Below are 22109 nucleotides of genomic sequence, written 5' to 3' on the forward strand. Positions count from 1 at the left end.
TCCTTCCAAACTTTTCCCTGATATGGTCAGGTATATCACAACAATACCCCACTATGGTGGTACCAAAATTTGCAATAATCAAAGTTCTCTAGAGTCACATGACTTATGAAATAAATCTCTCTGTGTTTCTGTCTCTCTCTGTCTCTCTGTTTCTCTCTCTGTCTCTCTGTCTATCTGTCTCTCTCTCTCAATTTATATTTGAGATACTAAAAGGATGTGCATCAAGGGACACTGCTGCCTGTTCTAAATATACAGTGCATTTATGTTGTATTAGGGATAACTATTTCATATTAGACATTATTATGACCTGATTATTGTTCATGCATTTGTGATTGTACAAGGGATAGTCATATCTTATTAGGCATTTTATCGCCTAGTTATTGTTTTCATTTGGACATAAAATATGATTTGTGTCAAAATGAGAAAGGGTGGATTATGATGGATACTCTCAGTTGCCAACATGACCATATCTGCAATAAACTACGACCAAAAATGGACTCATACATGTTGTCTGGATCTAGAGGCAAGACAACAATATGTCTTTTATCAGGATCTTGAGGCTGGAAGACACAAGTTTTTTTATGCAGATCTTGAGGTGGGATGACACACACTTTTGATCTGTATCAACACATACCTTTAATCCAGATCTTGAGGCACACTTGGACCATACCTTCTGCTGGAAGCCTATATAAGGACAATAAAAGAAGGAAGGGTTCATTTACTCTTCAGCTGCTTACACTTTCTTGTCTAGCATGTCCACTGGAGTCTACAATTTTAGGATACCAGTTTATACAGAATACCAGCTGAATCCTGCAGCAATGAAAGACTGAGCAACTACTAGAGTTTTGGGCTTTCCACTCACTGCTGGTTATTGCTTGGTTAGTTGAATTGCAGCCTGTAAGTCATTCCAGTACACATACACATTCATTTCATAAGTTCTGTGACTCTAGAGAACCTTGACTAATATAGCAGGAAGCAATTCCAACTCCTTGATCTGATCAGATCCTACAGATTGATATACTTGAGCTGAAACCCAGTTTCAGGAAGGAACCAGGAAATTCAAGGTCAAACTTCTACACCCAAGCTCTCACTACAGACAACTTCCAAGAAGTATAAATGATTACTGAGTGGTAGCCTTTTTCCAGGCTTGACTAGAAAGGTTTGCAAGCCAGTCATGATTCCTGCCTGCCTGGGAAGGAATATGCTCATGGCCATGTGTTAGTATCCAACTGAACACCTATTCTGTGATTCTGGGAGAAATTCATGGTCACTTTGATGGCTGACTAGGATGTGACATGATATCCAGGTTACTCTCTTGTAGTTTATTGTCACATGCCTAGAAGGTAGGAAGCAGAGAAATTGTATATCTCACCAGGATCCTCCTGGTATGATGAATTCTGTGATGTCTTTCATTTTGACATGAAGATCATTGGCCTCAGCCCAGCCTTCTGCATCATCATTATCTTGAAAATTGTCAAAAATACACTAGAAGAACACAAGAGTCTCTGAAATTGGGCTGAAGCAGTTGTCAGCCTCCCTGATCTTCCCTAGGTGCTTCCTGTAAGCTTTGTTGGAGTAGCTGACCAAAATTAGACTCTGTGGGCTCTTTTAACATTTGTAGTCTAATTCAATAATTTATGTATGTCCATAAGGCATATACAAACAAAGTATACTAGAGGCGTTTTAAGTTTATATTTTCTATTTGTTTTTCTGCATTATTTTTCTCCCTGACACATGCTCCATAGTCATCCCTGGGTGTGCCGGCTGTTTGGAATTCAACTTTCCAAGTTGCATGTGGACTTGCTAAATGCCTTGGAAACTCATTGAAATTCTTGTATGTTTGTCAGTATTGTCCTGGGTAAGTATGCAATTTAGAGTTCATTTTCAACAACATGAAATGTAAGTTAACATTTTTAATTATCATAGTGTAAAAAGATTGAAGACATACATTATACATGTAAAGTGAAATACAAAATTTTAAATGCTTCCCATAGTTGAAACTTATACAAAATTGTTAAAATGGCCAGCTCATCAATTCAATAAATCACACTCAGAAACTTTCACCGTAAGCTTAAAAATTATTTCTCTTCCCCACTCAGTTGGAATTTTCTAGACTCATGGTGACCACAAAGCATAGATATTGTTAAAGTCAAATTTTCAGTTTTTGTTATGTTTATAGTTTACAAAGAAATCTGTTGATACTAGAGCAGGGGTGAGCGTTAGTGAATAACAAGATATTGATTGTAGAGTTTCCATTAAATTAATCCTACTTCTGATTGTATAGTATGTTGTTTCTTCTTATAATTATTTATCTTTTGAGAATATCATATAGGAGTACTGAATTACATAATTTTCACCCTTCTCTCTCTTCTTCCCAATCTTACATGCCCACATTTCTTCTCAAATTCATTATTCCATCTTTAAATGTTATTGTCACATATACATGTTCCATATATGTATGCATATATATTAACACACATCTATACATATCTGTATATATATAACACACATACAATACCACTGAGTTTATTTAGTGTTGCAGTTATATATAAGTTTTTGGAGTGGACCACTTTGTACTGGATAGGCTATCAGGAGTCTCTACTCCCTTTCTCAACATCCGTGATAATCCAGAGCTCTTTATCCAAAGCAATACAGCCTTTTGGTTGCCTCTCAGGACTTGAACATGAGACCCTATTGCTGAAAACACACACTTCAGACACAGGAGGTAGAGGAAGTGAACTGGAACTGACTTAGAAGGCTGCTTCCTGCAGAATAGCTCTCATAGTATTAGAAGATGCTATGTAAGCTGTCAAAGGAGAAAACAATCAACAAATTTATCTTCCTATAAAGTTGTAACAATTACCAGTCCAGTTGCTATTTTTCCAAAACTTTATTTTTATGGATCAGTTTATGCATGTGCACATATCCACAAAGACTAGAAGAGGGCACTGAATTCCCTGGACCTGGAGTTAAAAGTGGTTATGACCTACTTTACATGGGTGTTGGGAATCAAACTCATATCCTCTGCAAGAACAGCAATTTTTGTTAACTACTGTACCATTTTTACAACCTCATGTTGTTACCTCATACCTATAAGAATTTATTAAATCAGACTTCAAAGACTTTTTGAGAAGTCTTTAATATATTTTAAATAGTTAAGAAAGATAAAATCTTAACTCTTTGCTTCTCAAATTTTCCTAAATATTCTGAAAGACCCATTCATTTAAGTCTTAAATTCAAAATCAAAAATTTACTAATGAAACAGAAACAAACTGCCTGAGTTCTTTGAAAATTCCAGTGAATAGAACAAATGCATATTTATAACCTGTCAAAGTCTTTCTTTTAAAAGAGACTGCAATTACATCTGCCTGGCTCTCTGTCTGTGTATGGGTTTGTGGACATTAATGTGGATGCCTATGGGGGACAGAGGCAACAGATGGCCTGGAACTGGTATCTCAGACAGTTGTAATCCACCTGAAATGGGTAGTATTGCCCAAAGAAATAGGCACTCTTAACTGCTGAGACATCTCTCCAGCTTTTTTTTTTGTATCTTTTTATGTAAAAAAACAAACAAACAAACAAAACAAAACTATACAACAGGAGGGTGAGAGTCTTACTAAACTGATTTCTAAAAAATGACTCAATTCTATGCTGTAGGTAAAACAGATGGAATAGCATCTCAATTCAACAGAAAGATCATAAAAGAATTTTCAAGCATGTATCTGTTGTTAAGTATAATACAAAGAAAGAAGATACTGAAATCCATCAAGCTGTCTGGTCAAATAAGAAGCATCTTGAACCTAGGACAGTCAGATATTTAATAAAAAGAAGCAAGTGACAGGTTGTGCAATACTTTGTCATTTTTACTTTCAGATTGCTCACAGAAGTGGCTTTGCTACAAGCCCTTGGATTGCACACACACACACACACACACACACACACACACACACACACAAAAACACACACACACACAGAGACTTATAACAGTAAATCTCCAACCCCAAAACACCCATCCAAAGAACACACAACTCAGTTAATATAAATGCAAGCAGCATGCCTAGATTGAGCAAATATACTCTATAATACTTCCTTGCCCAGCTATGAAATCCCTAGTTACTTGTGGCTTTTCCAGGCCACGTGGGCCTGTTCCATTTTCCACCTCTTCTTCCTCCATCTTTTCCTCTCTCTGTCCTCATGCTTGTCTTCTCTTCTTTCTCCTTCTCTACTTTCTTTAAAATGCCCAGCTCTACTTTTCCTTAAACTGCCCAATCATAGGCTCTAGCCTTTATTTGACCAATTATAATTTTATCTGACATCTCCTGAGTATGTGATTTACTCCTCCTCAGGACAGCTCTCTTGAGGGAGCAGATAATACAAACAGCAGTCCACAAGAAATGCTCAGTATTTTCATAGAAAGAGGCCACTAGGTATAGTTGATATAGAATATTTTAATAAAACTTGTTTCGCTGTGAATAAAAAGTTTAAATATTAACCATATTAAATTTTAAAAGTACTTGAAAAATAACCACTGTTTTAGCGATGTTCATTTTTAATGCTTTTTTTAATTTTATATTATGAATATTTGGTTGTATTTATGCTCATGTATTTATGTGTACCACACTTGTGCTTGTTTACCCTGGAGACCAGAAACTGGCATTGGAACTGAAGTTACAGGTGGTCATAAGCCCCCATGTGGATGGTAAAAACCAAAACCAGGTTCTCCATAAGTATATTAAAAGCTCCTATTCAAAAAGCCATCTTTACAACAGCTAGATAGTCCAGTTCTACAAAGAACCACTCAATTAATTTTTTAAGCTTTTGTGAGTGAAGAAATCAATCAATTTCACAAAGCTACAGTCTAAAAGATATTCATTTGCTCAATCCCCTTGTTCAAATTCATATAAGTTTATTTTGTTAGCGTTGAGAGGAAAATAATAATAAAGTAATAGACACTTTTGTTCTTTATTTCAGCCAATAGTTGTGAATATGAAGATAAATATTCTAACTGTGAAGATCTGAAGAAGAAGCTAACCTGTAACAATCAAAATGTTAAAGAAAGTTGCAGAGCTACATGCTACTGTGAAGGCAAAATTCATTAAATTTCCAGTACACACAATCAGGACCATGTAGAGAAAGACTATACACAATACATAGGCTTATCACATAGGTTTAGTACATTGAAATGATTTCAAATGATAGAGATTCTGTTTCTTCTGCTATTTCTTTCTATTTTGCAGAAATTGTTTACCCCCAAATATTTTAAAATATAAATTGATAATAGCTGTGGGACTTGACCTATGAAGTCTATGCTGGGCGGTGGTGGCACACGCCTTTAATCCCAGCACTTGGGAGGGAGAGGCAGGCAGATTTCTGAATTCGAGGCCAGCCTGGTCTACAGAGTGAGTTCCAGGACAGCCAGGGCTATACAGAGAAACCCTGTCTTGAAAAAACAAAACAACAACAACAACAAAACCCAAAAACATATGAAGTCTGTGACACATTTATGGAGTCAAATCTAGCTCACAATTACACATTGTCTATACAAATAAACTCACTAAAACTCTGGCTTGAAAATATAAATCATGTTTCCAGAGCACAATGAAGTAAGGAAACAGACAGCATATAGTTCCTGTGTAATTGTCAGTCATCTTTTCTAACTCTGCCCAATTAACTATCTCTGGAGAAACATTCACCTTAATTGTCTTTTATTTTTTCCTCACCATTGATTATTCTTCACATTCATCATAATCAGTGGTTTAAATTCTAAACTACTATTTAAATTTTAGTTGTTGGGTCTTTTAAGAATGATATTAAAATGTATCTTAATGAACAAAATTTGCTTGTTCACAGGGCATTGACCTTGGTTGCTTTAGAAAAAAATAAATTTTAATCTTAGCATATTAATCATCCCTTAGTATTTGTTTAAACTGGTTATTTGGGATTCATTTACTCAATATGATATTTTAATATTTATGATATCTGTTAATTAATTTTATTTATATGAAAGTTAGCCTTCAGAATGGTTTATTCTAATCAATGTATACTTCAATTAGTAATCAATAGTTGACCCAGTTTGGCAAGTACTCCTCACCTTACCCTATCATGCTATATCCAATGTATAGACCTATCCTAGGTCACACATCCTCTATACAGTCTGGTGAGTCCTGTGAAGCTTGGTTCACTCATAAAATCTCAACATTCAGACTCAGTTATCTTAGTTGCACTTCCTGTGCATTGGCCTAACTCTGAAGCACCTTAAAATATAACTTCAGACATAAAACCAATAAAAGTAATCTACATTCCCTGGTCTCATTGTAAAAACACAATATGTAGAGTCAAAGTACCTTATCCCTTAGGATTCACTAGTTTTACAGAAATATTTCCCAAACAGAATTTACACATGATACAATATCTCAAATATATATACATGTATATACATATGTATATATGTATATACATATATATATGTATATATGTATATATACATATATATATATGTATATATATGTATATATACATATATATATACACATATATACGTATATATGTATATATATGTATATATACAAATATATACATATATATGTATATATATATATATATATTCAGGGAAATTGTGAATTTTAAAGAAGACATGTACAAACACGTTAAAACCAAACAAAGAAACAATCCCAGGAGCTCTTTAGCACAGGAGCTCAGGATCACAGGATCACAGAGACATCTGGACTCTGAGGGGTTCTGACACAAGCAAGAAAAGACAGTCTCCAGTCAGAGACAGTGAGTGCAAGTAGCACTAGAGTTTAAAAGATGGCAAAAGAAAAGTGCAAGAATAACAGCAACAGAAACCAAAGTTACTTGGCATCATCAGAACCCAGTTCTCCTACTATAGCAAGTCCTGGACACCCTGTCACATAACAAAAACAAAATTCAGGTTTAAAATCACTTCTCATGATAATGATAGAGGAATTTAAGAAGAACATAACTCCCTTAAAGAAATACAGGAGAACACAGGTAAACAGGTAGAAGCCCTTAAAGAGGAAACACAAAAATTCCTTAAAGATTTGCAAGAAAACACAGCCAAACAGGTGAAAGAATTAAACAAAACCATCCAGGATCTAAAAATGGAAGTAGAAACAATAAAAAAAATCTCAAAGGTAGACTACCTTGGAGATAAAATCCTAGGAAAGAAATCAGGAGTCATAGATGCAAGCATCACCAACAAAATACAAGAGATAGAAGAGAGAATCTCATGTGCAGAAGATACCATGGAAAACATTGACACAACTGTCAAAGAAAATGCAAAAGGCAAAAAGCTCCTAACCCAAAACATCTAGGAAATCCAGGACAAAATGAGAAGACTAAACCTAAGGATAATAGGTATAGATGAGAGCGAAGATTCCCATCTTAAAGTGCCAGTAAATATCTTCAACAAAATTATGGAGGAAAACTTTTCTAACTTAGAGAAAGAGATGCCTATGAACATACAAGAAGCCTACAGAACTTCAAATAGACTAGACCAGAAAAGAAATTTCTCCCATCATATAATAATCAAAACATCAAATGCACAAAACAAAGAAAAAATACTAAAAACTGCCGGGGACCACTCTGACAAATGTTGGAATCTGCACTGCTGAAAGCTTTGGAGATAAATTGTTCCTGCTCATACTGCTGCTCTGGTCCGCAGGTCAGGGTTCAGCAAGAGAGAGAGGAAAGGCTGATGGGAAGAAAGGAGAACAAATAGAGTGTGATTCAGTCCCATTTATTCTCCAGTCTCTCTTCCTACTCCAAGTTCCAAGTCTCCAGTTCCTAGTGCTCTTTCCAAGTTGCTAGTTCTAAGTTTCTATCTAGTCCTAGTCGGAAGTTCTTAGTTCTAACTCCTAAGTCCCTAGCCTAGTTCAAGTTGCTTGTACCATCTTCTGTCTGCCTCTGCCTTTTATATCACTCTTAAGTCTCACTTCTTAAGTCACTCCTGTAAGTCATTACTTTAAGTCAAGCCTTTAAGTCTCACACACCCCAGGGATAATCCTGGGTATCTAAAACAAGATGTTACCAGAGTATGCTCAGCTGTTGTAGGCTGTTGTAAACAAGTTTCTTGTCAGAGTATATGGCCCAAGATGTCTACAAGGATGATAGTCACCTTCTGTCGGCTCCCCGCAGTTACTCTCTTCTAAATGTCATGCCTGTAATTGCTCCTGCACTAGCAATTGAGCAACTTGTAATTTTTCAGTGGTTAGGGACCACTGATCCACCCAGACAGGTGAGTCCCCCTTCTAGGTGATGGGATCTGCACAACACCCTAGAGGTGCAGCTAAATCAGTACCCCCCAAGCCCCTTCTTCCAGTGTTACCATGGATCTCAACAGGATGAGTAATCCCTTCTTCACTTTTTCCTAATCCTTTCTCTGGGGAAAATTCAGAGTTTACCATTTGAGGCATGATTATTTCATTAGGGCTGCACATAATCAATCCCAACTGGAAAAACAGATCTCTGCCCCAGAGATTAATGGGAAGGCCTCAGATGACATAGGGTGGTATATTTCCTGTATTTCCTTATTTATCTTTCCACGTCAGCACCTTAGAGCTTTGTTGTGGATTTTGGCTTTGGCCAATACCCCTTAAACTCTTTATGGTTGGGGTCAGAGGCCAGGTGGCAGGCCAATCACTTTGTTTTAGGATAATCAGCTCCTGTGTCAACCAAGCCTTGGAATGCCTTTCCAATCAACCATAGTGTCATCATAGGTTTTTGTTTAACTATAGGCTGTACCCAGTATGCATCAGAGGAACCAAAGCCTTGATCTCCTCTCTCAGGACTCTTATATTTGTGATTAGTAGGGAACAATGGAAGTAACAATAGTTGAGCTATCCTCCTTTCTGTAGGAATGGTGACTATATTCTGAATTGCCTGTGCCATTACCTTAATCTCACCATGATAATCATTGTCTCCAATGATTATCCAGTAAAAATTTGTAGTCCCTGCATACTAGTACTGCTTCTTCCCACTATCAGGCCAAACATATTTGGATAGAGTGGTCCAAACACTCCAGTGGGTAAGGCCTGAGGTCCCATTTCTGGGGTTAATACTGTGTGGGTGGCAGAACTGAAGTCTAGTCCTGCGCTTCCTGGTGTCGCTTGACTAAGTTCTGAAAGGGACTGTTGTTTGCTGGTATGAAACTGACTGCTCCATAAGCCTGTTTTGGCTTGTGTTTATTTGGGGCCTGGAGCTGACCCCTATTCCCATTTCTCTGATTATGAGAAAGGGTGTTTCCTTGTGCATGTCTTTTGGACCTACATTCACTAGCCCAGTGCCTTCCACCTTTGCAAAGTGGGCAGAGCTCAGGCTGTTTTCTGGGCTGTCTCTGGTTTAACTTATTTTCTGCCTTGCAATCTCTTGCAAAGTGCCTAGGTTTGCCACATTTAAAATAGGCCTTTTGGATTCTACTTGCCAAAAAATCTCTTACTGATTGTCCTTGCATGGTAGCCGCCATAGCTAAGCCCTGTTGGCAAGAGGGACCTATGTCAGAACAGAGTCTGATATACCCTGTAAGGTCTGTCTTTTTCCTGTAGGGTCTATTGGCCACTTAGCAGGCAGAATTGGCATTTTCATATGCAAGCTGTTTCACATAATCTATACCTGCCTCTGCATTACCAAAAGTCCTCCCTGCTGTTGTCATTAATCAATGAACAAAACCAGAAAATCATTCATAAGGTCCTTGTCTGACTATTATTAAGGATGCACCAGGGTCTCCCTTTGCTGGGACTTTGCACCAAGCCTTCATGGCTGTGTTTTGAATTTGAGCAAATAAACCTGGGTCATATTGCATCTGGTCATCACTAGAAGCAAATTGCCCTCCTTCTACTAAAGCATCAAAGAACCAACCATTGCCTGCCTGAGTGTTTCTCCTAGCTGTCTCTTTACAATTCTCATGATACTCTGATTTCCAGATAAGATAGTCACCAATGCTGAGAACTGCTCTCACTAAAGTATTCCAATCACCAGGAGTCAGCCACTCCTCTGTGGCAGACTCTAAAATTGCAAGAGTAAAGGAAGCAGTGGCATCGTATTGTGATACTGCAGTTTTTAATTCTTTAATAATTTGAAAATTAAACACTGTGTGATGTCTCCAAGCAACCCCTTTATCGTCTCTGGTCTCAGATATAGGAAAGCCTCAAAGTCTCCCTTCTCTGCATGATCTGTGGCTAATCTAAAGCTAGATGATAGGGACTGCCTTTGGACTCTGGGTTGAGGAACACAAGGAGCCAGGGGATTTTCCTTGCCCTCTTGAGACATCTTCCCTGTCTTTAATTTTTTAGTTGGTTAATTAAGTCCTGATACTCTTTTTCTAACTCTATTAGTTGTTTAAAAAATATTTTTTCCTGTAACTCCCTTCTGGGTTCTATAGCCACCATCTCCATTGTGGGAGCATTTGGAGGTGGAGGTGCATAGGGAGGGGGTCTTCAGGAAGACAGCCATTCTGGGTCATAATGTTCTGTTGCCTCTTCCTCTAGGTCAGCACAATCTGGCTCTGACAAATTGTCATGAACCTTTGGTTGTATTTTAGATTCTAATTTCAGATAAATATGTTTCTTTTTATTTTGAACATGAAGGACAGCATTCATGCAACAAAGCAAAAGCAGACAGTTAACACATGTGAGCAGTAAACAACAAAACAAAAACAGAGAGTTGAGTTCAGACTGACTTATTTTGACTTATTTCTTGCCCCACTTTCATTATCATGACTTACGTTTCTCGATGGGGCAGATTTCACCAGTGATCACCTTTGTTTCCATGACAAAACCAAATTTATGCAATATCTTCCCACAAACCCAGCCCTACAAAAGATAATAGATGGAAAACTCCAACACAAGGAAAGAAACTACAACATAGAAAAAGCAAGAAAGTAATCTTACAACAAACCCAAAAGGAGAGAGTTACACAAACATAATTACACCTCTAATAACTAAAATAAGTGGAAGAAACAATAACTTTTCGTTATTATCTCTTAATATCAATTGACTCAATTATCCAATAAATAGAGGTAGACTAACAGACTGGATATGTAAACAGGATCTAGAATTTTACTGCATACAGGAATCACACCTCAGTGGCAAAGACAAACACTACCACAGAATAAAGAGCTGGAAAACAATATTCCAAGCATATGGTCCAAAGAAACAATCTGGAGTAGCCAATCTAATTTTGAAAAAAAAAATCGACTTTCAACCCAAAGTTATCAAAAAAGATAACCTGTCAAAGGAAACTTCATACCCGTCAAAGGAAAAATCTACCAAGATGAACTCTCAATTCTGAACATCTATACTCCAAATGCAAGGGTACCTACTTTCATAAAAGAAACTTTACAAACAGCTCAAAGCACAAATTGTACCTCACACAATAATAGTGGGGAATTTCAACACCCCACCCTCAGCAATGGACAGATTACGGAAACAGAAACTAAACAGAGACACAGTGGAATTAACAGAACTTATGAACCAAATAGACTTAACTGATATTTCTAAAACATATCATCCTAAAACAAAAGAATATGCCTTTTTCTCAGCACCTCATGATACCTTCTCGAAAATAGACCATATAATTGGTCACAAATCAGGCCTCAACAGATACAAAAGTATTGAAATAATCCCTTGCATCCGATCAGATCACTATGGACTATTGTTAGTCTTCAATAATAACAAGAACAATGGAAAGCCCACATACATGTGGAAACTGAACAGCACTCTACTCAAGGCCAAGGAAGAAAAAAGAAAGACATTAAAGAGTTTTTAGAATTTAATGAAAACAAAGTCTTGTCATACCAAAACTTATGGGACACAATGAAAGCAGTGCTAAAGGGAAAACTCATAGCTCTAAGTGTCTACAAAAAGCAACTGGAGAGAACATACACTAGCAACTTGACAACACACCTGAAAGCTCTAGAACAAAAAGAAGCATATACACCCAAGAGGAGTAAATGGCAGGAAATAATCAAACTCAGGACTGAAGTCAACCAAGTAGAAACAAACAAACAAACAAAAACTATAAAAAGTGTCAACAAAACCAGGGGCTGATTCTTTGAGAAAATCAACAAGATAGACAAACCCTTAGCCAGACTAACTAGAGGGCACAGAGACAATATCCAAATTAATAAAATTAGAACTGAAAAGGAAGACATAACAACAGAAACTGAAGAAATGCAAAAAATCATCAGATCCTACTACAAAAGCTTATATTCTACAAAACTGAAAAATCTGGATAGAATGGAAAATTTTCTAGACAGATACCAGGTACCAAAATTAAATCAGGAGCAGATAAACCATCTAAACAGTCCCATAACTCCTAAAGAAATAACAGCAGTCATTAAAAGTCTCCCCACCAAAAAAAGCCCAGGACCAGATGGTTATAGTGCAGAATTCTATCTGACCTTCAAGGAAGACCTAATACCAATTCTCTTCAAACTATTCCACAGAATAGAAACATAAGGATCACTAACCAATTCATTCTATGAAGCCACAATCACACTCATACCTAAATTTCACAAAGACCCAACAAAGAATAAACTTAGTTAAAACAATATACAGCAAACCAATAGCCAACATCAAAATAAATGGAGAGAAACTTGAAGCAATCCCACTAAAATCAGGGACTAGACAAGGCTGCACACTCTCTCCCTACCTATTTAAGATAGTACTGGAAGTTCTAGCCAGAGCAATTAGGCAACAAAAGGAGGTCAAAGAGATACAAATTAGAAAGGAAGAAGTCAAAATTTCACTATTTGCAGATGATATGATAGTATAACTAAATGTCCCAAAAACATCCACCAGAGAACTCCTAAACCTGATAAACAACTTCAGCAAAGTGGCTGGTTATAAAATCAACTCAAACAAATCAGTAGCCTTCCTATGTTTGAAAAATAAATAAGCTGAGAAAGAAATTAGGAAAATGACAACCTTCACAATAGTCACAAATAATGTAAAATACTGTGGTGTGAATCTAAACAAGCAAGTGAATGATCTGTATGACAAAGAACTTCAAGTCCCTGAAGAAAGAAATCAAAAATGATCTCACAATATGGAAAGATCTCCCATGTTCATGGATTGGCAGGATTAATATAGTAAAAACAGCCATCTTGCAAAAAGCAATCTACAGATTCAATGCAATCCCCATTAAAATCCCAACTCAATTCTTCAAAGAGCTAGAAAGAGAAATTCTCAAATTCATTTGAAATAAAAAAAACCCAGGATAGTAAAACCTATTCTGAACAATAAAAGAACTTCTGGAGGAATCACCATTCCTGACCTCAACCTGTACTGCACAGCAATAGTGATTAAAACTGCATGGTGTTGGTACAGAGACAGGCAGGAAGATCAATGGAATAGAATTCAAAACCCAGAAATGAACCAACATACCTATGGTCACTTGATCTTTGACAAAGGAGCTGAAACTTTCCAGTGGAAAATGGACAGCTTTTTCAACAAATGGTGCTGGTTCAACTGGAGGACAGCATGTAGAAGAATGCAAATCTCTCCATTCTTATCTCCTTGTACAAATCTCAATTCTGAATGGATAAAGGATGGGCTGGAGAGATGGCTTAGTAGTTAAGAACATTGGCTCCTCTTCCAGAGGTCCTGAATTCAATTCCCAGGACCCACATGGTAGCTCACAACCATCAGTAAAGTGATCTGATACTGTCTTCTGGTATACATGAAAACAAATGGATAAGGGACCTTCACATAAAACCAGATACATTGAAACTAATAGAGGAGAAGGTGGGGAAGAACCTTGAATACTTGGGCACTAGAGAAAACTTCCTGAACAGAACACCAATGGCTTATGCTCAAGAATTGACAAATGGGACCTCATAAAATTGGAAAGTTTCTGTAATTCAAAGGACACTGTCAGTAGGACAAAATGGCAACCAACAGATTGGGAAAAGATCTTTACCAATCCTGTGGGGCACTGGGCTGTGAGGAGCAGGTGGGTGCTTGGTTAAGCATGAGCTTGGAACCCCAGACCATTATTGGAAGGCAAGAGTTCAGCTCTGCTCTCAGGCCCTGGTTCTTTTCATTTAGATTCAGCCCTCTACAAGCACTCCCACAGAGAGGTCCATGGCCAATAGTAAAGAGAAACAGGCCTCAGGCACTAGAGAGATTTACATACTTATGAGGTACCTGAAGGCCAGAGGGTGGAGCCAATTAAACATTCTTCCCCAGCACCTCCTCCCTCTCTCCCCTATTTAGCTCAGGTCTGCACTGGTTTTCAGGGGGGTGGGGGGAGCATCCAGACCCATCTGCCATCCACCATGACATTAAAGCCTGTAAAAACCCATGGACTTTCTCTTGTCATTGGGGCTGTACCATGAGGAACCATGGAGCCACAGAAGCTGTGCCTAATTCCCCCTGGAGGAACTCTCAGCATTCCCAGAAGCTTCACCCACACAATCCCACATCTGATAGAGGGCTAATATCCAATATATACAAAGAGCTCAATAAATTAGACTCCAGAAAACCAAATAACCTTATTAAAAATGAGGTTCAGAGGTAAACAAAGAATTCTCAACTGAGGATACTCCAATGGCCAAGAAGCACCTAAAGAAATGTTCAGCATCCTTAGTTATTAGGGAAATGCAAATCAAAACAACCCTGAGATTCCACCTCACACCGGTCAGAATGGCAAAGATCAAAAATTCAGGTGGTAGTAGATGCTGGCAAGAATGAGAAAGAGGATCATCTGACAGACCTTAGTGCTGGGCCAGAAGGCAGAAGAACAGATGCTCCAACATTTTGAAGTAGAGCGAGTGTCCAGGTGTTCAGAGGTCTCTATAAATTGGCTAAGTTTTAGAAGCTATGCTTTGTGCTTCCCACAATTATAGTTAACTCAGTCATTCTGGATTTCTGACAGGGTTGAAAACTTATAGCTATTTACCTTGAGAGAAAAGATTTGAGTGGATGGTCGGCAGCTGACATTCATCTTAAAGCCAGGTTCAGAACTAAATGTTTTAGTTAGGATAGATGACAGAGGTGCTGGTTAGTCAACAAAAGGATGGACTGGGTATTAGGACTATCTTGTACCTCACTGGTACAAATTGGCATAATTATGCTCTAATTGTATTTTGAGAGAAAAGTTTCATTTTAACAGGAAGGGTGATGTGTAGGAGGAGCTAAGGTGGGAGGAGTACTGAGAGGAAGAAAAGGAATAAGAAGAGGAGAAGAAGAAGGAGAGGAGAAACTAGGTGATGAAAGAGAGAAAGAGAAGGAGACAGGGAGGCAGATGTTCATGTATCTCCACTAGTCAAAGATAGTTGTTATATCTAGGTTGGTTAGTGGGTTACACCTCTGATTGAACAATTCCAAACTTATAAAGCCTATGATTAACATTTTTTTAAAAAAATATATAAATGCAAAAAGGAAAAGGGGGCATGGGATAGGGGTTTTCTAAGGGGGTGGGGAATGGGGAAAGGGGATGGCATCTCAAGTGTAAAAATATCTAATAAAAAAATCAGAAGAGAAAAAAAAGAATGAGAAAGAGGAACACTCCTCCATTGTTGATGGGATTGCAAGATCATTGATATAATTTTAGGAAATCTTTTATAGGATCATCATTAAGACTTAAGAAGTCACCTGTTTGTCTATATAGCATCACCACAAGACAGTACATCTTTGTGGATCTGCAGAGATCTGTTCTAAAGGGGTGTGCTATTGCTTAGTGATTGTTACATATGTTTAATAATAATAATAATAATAATAATAATAATAATAGGAAAAGCATATTAATAGCAGGAATCTTTCCTAAAATAAATCTGTTACAGCCTTGTTGAATAAGGGCTCACTTGTCAGAGATTATGTAATAATCCAAGGCAACTCATTTCAAGATGATCACCTGCTAATTATTAGCTTGTCCCTTTATCAGACTCTGGCAGATATATTCAGAGGCAGATGCTCACAGCTAGTCATTGAACTGATCAAGGGGTTCCCAATGGAGGAGTTAGAGAGAAGGAGCTGAAGGAGCTGAAAGGATTTGTGGCCCCATGAGGAGAGCAACAATACCAACTAACCAGAGCTCCCAGGGTCTAAACCACCAGCCTGGAATATTAAGCACATAGGGAGGGACCCATGGCTCCAGCTGTATATGTAGGGGAGGATGGCCTTGTCAGACATAGGTGGGAGAGGAGATCCTTTGTTCCATAAAGGCTGAACACCAAGTGTGGGGATATCAGAGGGTGGGGAGGTAGAAGTTGGGGGTGGGTAGGGTACATCCTCATGGAAGTAGAAGGAGGGGGATGGGATAGGGGTTTCCTGGGTGGGGGAAAATAGGATAAGGGAATAACATCTGAAATGTAAAGGAAATGTCCAATAAAAAATAAAATAAAAATATCTATCAATTCTAAAAATAAAAATAAAAATCATCAAAGGGAAAAAAAGTGAAATGTTACATATTTTGGTTGGATACTTTCCCTGGATGCTGTACAAATTAACAGCTCTGGGCTGAGTACATACATACCTACTAAACATAAGAATTGAAAATAAAATTCCAACTGTTACTTAATTAGATATTTAGTAGATAATAAGGATAACATGAAGCCTAAGGGTCATGCCCTCAATCTGATAAGACTATCAGACAGGAAGGACAGAGATTGATTTAGTTTTTCGCCACTAGAAGACACTGCTAGGAGAGAGCTATCTGCAAACCAGAAGGGAAAGATTCACCAGCCCTAACATAACTATGTTAGCACCTGGATCTCCAACTGACTTTTTTCTTTGTTTTTTTTCTTTTTTTCATATTTTTATTGGATGTTATGTTTACATTTCAGATTTTATCCCCTTACCTCATTACCCCCACCACCCAGAAACCCCCATTCCATCCCTTCCTCCTGTCTTCATAAGGGTGTGCCCCTTTTTATCTTATTAGCCTGCCACCCATTTTATAATATTTTGTTATGACAGTCTAATGAGATCTACCAACCTAAACCTGTTTAAGGAGAACAAGTTTTGTTGTAAGGATATCAATAACATCTGGCCTTTAGTAGAAGAAAACTGGTACAAAGGAATAGTAAGCTATTTCTGTGGATGTTCTTAGCAGGCTTCATATCTCAGCTGAAGGAAGAATTCTGTCAGTTATTCTTGAAGCATTTACCCAGTAATTAGGACTCCACTCAGAAACTGGAGCAGCCTATACAACCTTTTTCTTATTCTTTAATATTTACTATTATTTACAGCAATAACAAATATAGTTGAAAAATATTCTGGAGGCTACTGTTGGCTTTTAAAACATTTTAAATTTATTTTTTATTATTATGTGTATGTGCATGTCTGTGTGTGGATATGTCTACATGAGCAAAAATGCCCATAGAAGCCAAAATAGGCCACTGACTGTCCTGTAGCTGGAGCTGCAGGTGGTTATGAGCTGCATCCTCCTATGTGAATGCTGGGAGTCGAACTTGCTCCACCTTACACTCATCAGAATGGCTAAGATCAGAAACTCAATAGAAGGCTCATGATGGACAGGATGTGGAGCAAGATGAACATTTGTACAATCACCCTGGGAATCAATTTGGCATTTCTTTTTTTTTTCAGAAAGAGGCAGTTACTCTAACTAAAGCCCCAGTTGACCATTCCTGTGTATATACCCAAATGATGCTTTACCATCCCACCATGATACTTGCTCAACTACCTTCATAACAGACATATTCATAATATCCAGAATCTAGAAACAACTTAGATGTCCCTCAACTGAACAATGTATTAAAAAATATGGAATATCTACACAATAAATCACCAATGGTGGGCGCTGCAGAACTTCCGCATAAGCTGGTGTTCCTGCAGGTGGCCCACTAGGTGTCGCCCAGGGCAGTGGCTTAAGCCCACTTCCATTTTTTCTCCCCTGTTTCTTTCTTTAAAGAGTCATTGCTTTCATTTTGGCTAGGAACTCTTTCAGCTCCTCCTCCATTTTGTCTAACTTATCCTCTTCCTGTTTATCCTTGGCCTTACTGATGTTTCCCTGATCAAGATCACATCTTTTTTGTATATACCTAGCGGCTCCCCTTTCGAGCTCTGCTTCTTCCTCAGAGGCTAACCCCCGACTCATCTGAAGTCTCTAATTCTTTCAAAGAGGGATAAATCCCTGTGGATCCCTCTTCCCTTTTCTCCTTTTTATCCTTTTCAGGCCATTTAGGCCTGTCTTTGGCTCTGCTAGCTTTTCCCTTTTCTTTATCTTTGTACCCCTTACCCTCTTTTCTCTCCTTAAAGGCCCTTTCCTCTTCTGACATGCTCTCCTGATGCTCTTGAAGCAATCTCTGTCCTGCTTTCACACCCTCAACACATCTTTTATCCTCCAAGCAGGCAAGTATTATGTGCCAAAGGGGCCTCACCCCGGGTTTCACAGACCCTTCCTCAGCTTCCTTATCAAGATCTCGACCCAATTTTTCCCAAGAGCCAATGGTTAGAGACCCCGTGAGTGCAAACCATAGGGCTACTCGCTCTATTTCACATAGAAAGGCCTCTAGGACTTTTCTTTTTATATCAAGGTGTCGTTGCTCAAGGAGCTCATGCAGTGCGCTCAAAAATTGGCTGGAGTGAGTATTCCCCCATGTTACTCACTTAGCTACGTGAGATTTACACATGGGTGGATAGGCGGAGTTGTCTAGCCTCGTCTGTCTTAATCAAATATTGGGCTTATATTGTCCTGTTCCCTCAGAAACTTTTCCTCAGGCAAATTGCCGCTAGACTGCAGACTTCTGAACTGCCTCTTTACCGAGGACTTCTGAACTGCCTCTTTACCGAGGTCTTCTGAATCCTCGGACTTTCAAATCCTCTCTTTCTGAGGACCTTTTCTTATTATCCCATTTGACTTGGGAACTTACTGGTACTGCCCCTTCTCAGGGTGAAGAGTTCTGGATCCACAAGAATTTCTTCTCGGGTCCCCATGCTCAGGTTTCTTCTTTCTTCTATCCCGGGTTTCTTCTTTTTTCTTTCTTCTTTCTTCTTTCTTCTTTCTTCTTTCTTCTTTCTTCTTTTCTTCTTTCTTCTTTTATTCTTTCTTATTTTCTTCTTTATTCTTTTCTTCTTTTTTCTTTTCTTCTTTCCCGGGTTTCAGCACCACTTTGTCGCGCCCCGCTAGATCAGCAAGGAAGACGCGACAAACTGGATCCTTCTCAACAGCCTTTATTGTAGAAGCGCTCTTTTAGATTTCAGGGAGAGACCTCGAATGCCCAGAATGGGCTGCTTATATACCCCCAGCCCTGGGTGGAGATAAGCACATGGAGGTGCACAATTGGTCAATTTGCAGTGCTTCATTAGCATACCATATTTGCATACTCCACCCGGGAGGGGGTGATTGGTCAGGTTTGTGGTACCCTAGTGGTACCTCATTTGCATACCACGTTCGGGAGGGGCTGGAGCCAAATTGGATTGTGCATGCCAGTGCACTGGTAGTTACTACCAGAGGCCTAGGCAGATGCCATATTGGACCAGCCGCGTCAGATCGGCTGGAGCTCGCACATGCGCAGTTTTAGTCAGCCTCATTGACTCAGCAGCCAGCGCTGTTTACTCAGCCGTCAGATCGGCGGCCTACAGTTAGGAACTTGATTCTCTTTAGCAACCATGCACCCACCCAATGCAATTATATTTGAGCCATAGAGATTAAAATAAAAGAATGTATATAATATATCTGTTGTGGTAAATATTTTAAAAGAACAGCAAGTTCTCTTGTTATTCCAGGTCCAGGCAGGCCACATGGCACCAGCAGGGTATTCTTATCTCAGCAGACCCTCATTACTGGAGCTCCTAAAGGCTCTCCACCCAGTTCACTACACTGGAAAGTTTACATGGGAAAGGTACTACCATGCTAGCCCCATGCTTCAAAACCTCCTTGATCTTGTGGTGCACATCAGGCAAACCTATGCTTTGTTTCCATATCTTTCTCTCTGGAACCTAATAGCACAGCAGCATGAAGTAAAACACCACACAAATGTAGCTCAGAAACAATGCTAACCCAATCTCTGGGCACAAAAACTAAAATGCTAATCTTGTCAGTCATATTAAATATAAATCCTCTGGTGTCTGGGAGACACTAGTAGCTACATTTTGCCCTATTGCTATCCAGTCCAAAAGAACCCTATTCTCCTCTTCCTCTCTTCCCCTATCCAACACAGAAGTCCCTCCTAGTTGCTCAATGATTGGCTCCTTTATTCATTATGGGAGGTTTCACAGTCACCTGAGTAAGTAATTAACTCTTTGTCTGCTGCCCCTCCCAGGAGAGCAGAATTAACATCAAAATACAAACAATAACAGAGCCATCCCCAACATACATCTGCCCCAGTCCCATGGGGCATTGAACTGGGATCAGAAGACCTGGAAATGAGAACTGGAGGATAGGGGACATAAAGAACGAGCAGCTCATCTATAGTCTGATCAAACCACAATTTTTACTTTTTCACACAGGGGTTACATATGCATAGAGGCAGGATGTGGGGAAGGGGATGACAGAGGAGTGTAGATATTTTCAGGAGAAATACTGATATCTTCTAGAACAGAGTTTTGGCTGGGTGAAGGTTAAGGGAATAGGTCTCTTATTACTCTGTCTATGATTCGCTTGTTTCTTATCTAAGCTGGTACTATCCACCAAGGCTACTTATCTGCAAGACATATGATTATTCAAGCTGGTTAATTTCCAACAAAGGTGCCTGTTTACAATATCTTATAGCTATCTGTTTCGGGTTTTTCCACAGATACCAAGACTTTGTTTTAGCAAGCTGACTTTGGACTATTGCTGATTTTAGGCCTTCACTGTACAAGCAAGGCTGCACCTGACATATATCTACATAGTAATCTACACTGTGCCATTGACTATGACCCTTAATACAGTGTCCATTTTGAAGAAATGGAAGGTGTTTGGATTGAAATAGAAATTTCCTTTGTAGAAAATGAGCCAAATATACTACTACTCAATTTTCACTTCCCAATTTTAGTATTTTTCAAAGAAAGCAAGAAGAAATCATTGGAGAGTTACAAGTATTTTTATACAATATTCAATAATGACTTTTTTATTTACCATTATCTTTTACTTCTATTAGCTCCCCCTTCAATGAAACCTGTGAGTATGAAGTACATTTAAATTGAGAAATATCTTTATTCAGAAGAATGACCTTATTAAGACACATGTAGGTGATTTGTCAAGCATACTTCATGGTGAATCTATTTTCGATTTCCTGAGTAGAATTTGTTTCTGGGGTATTTGAGAAGAAGAAAGACCTCCTTTTCTGTGAACATTTCAAAAGTAGAAAAGGTAGATCCATCTTTGTCTGCTTACAGTGTCTGAGTTTATTTTTTTACCAACAGTTTTTGAGACAAATTGGTTTCATAGCCAATAATCTCAAGCAGTCTCAATTTGAACCACAGGTGATATCTCCTCTATGGTATCTTTGGCTATGATGAAACTCTATGATCTTAAATAGCTAGTCAGATATAAAGGGGAGTATTGTTTTAGATTTCCATTAACTGTACATCATCAAATTGGCAGAGAATCTCAAACTGGGCTGGAACTTGGAGTAGGACCTAATGCAGAAGCATGGAGGGAATATATTTTGTCTTGTACTTCCCCTGGCTTTGGACAAGACAAACTGCCTTGAGACTGAACAATGCACAATAGACTAACATTCTTCCATTCTTTAATAAAAAAATGATTTATAGAAGAATATTTTTGAGGTATTTTCTCAATTGAAATTCTTTTGATGAGTCATCTGTATGGAGCCAACTTTCTCCTTTTCAATATGACACACAACAAGTAGCTACTAAGCCACATCATTCCTTCTTATTCACTCCTAAAAATCTCACATTAAAAAATGTAAATAACTTCAAAAGTCCCAAGATTTTACCAGTTCAAACACATTAAAACTATGGTATCTTTGTGTGGGAGTGACCAAACAATGACAGGCCCAAATCAAGACCCATCCCATAGGCAAGCACCAGTTCCTGACACTATTAATAATACCTGATTGGTTTCAGAAAGGTATCTAGCATGCTGTGCTCTGAAGGGTTTCACTCTAGAGCTGACTTCTACAGATGCAGATATCCACAGCCAAACCTTGGATGGAGCTTGAAGACTTTTATGAAATAATA

At 38.4% G+C, this 22109-nt stretch overlaps 1 protein-coding gene across 1 annotated transcript in view; it reads left to right on the forward strand.

Annotated features, from left to right (window-relative positions):
• The window catches only part of LOC117722270 (cysteine-rich secretory protein 1-like), an 11903-nt gene extending 9687 nt beyond the window's left edge, over nucleotides 1-2216 (forward strand). The window contains exons 5-6 of the mRNA XM_076914648.1: nucleotides 1766-1858; nucleotides 2180-2216. Coding sequence (XP_076770763.1) covers nucleotides 1766-1858; nucleotides 2180-2216 — 130 coding nt within the window. The remainder of the gene's footprint in view (nucleotides 1-1765; nucleotides 1859-2179) is intronic.
• The last annotated feature ends 19893 nt before the right edge of the window (nucleotides 2217-22109 follow it).

Source organism: Arvicanthis niloticus, chromosome 17 (assembly GCF_011762505.2).
Source record: "Arvicanthis niloticus isolate mArvNil1 chromosome 17, mArvNil1.pat.X, whole genome shotgun sequence".
NCBI lineage: Eukaryota > Metazoa > Chordata > Mammalia > Rodentia > Muridae > Arvicanthis > Arvicanthis niloticus.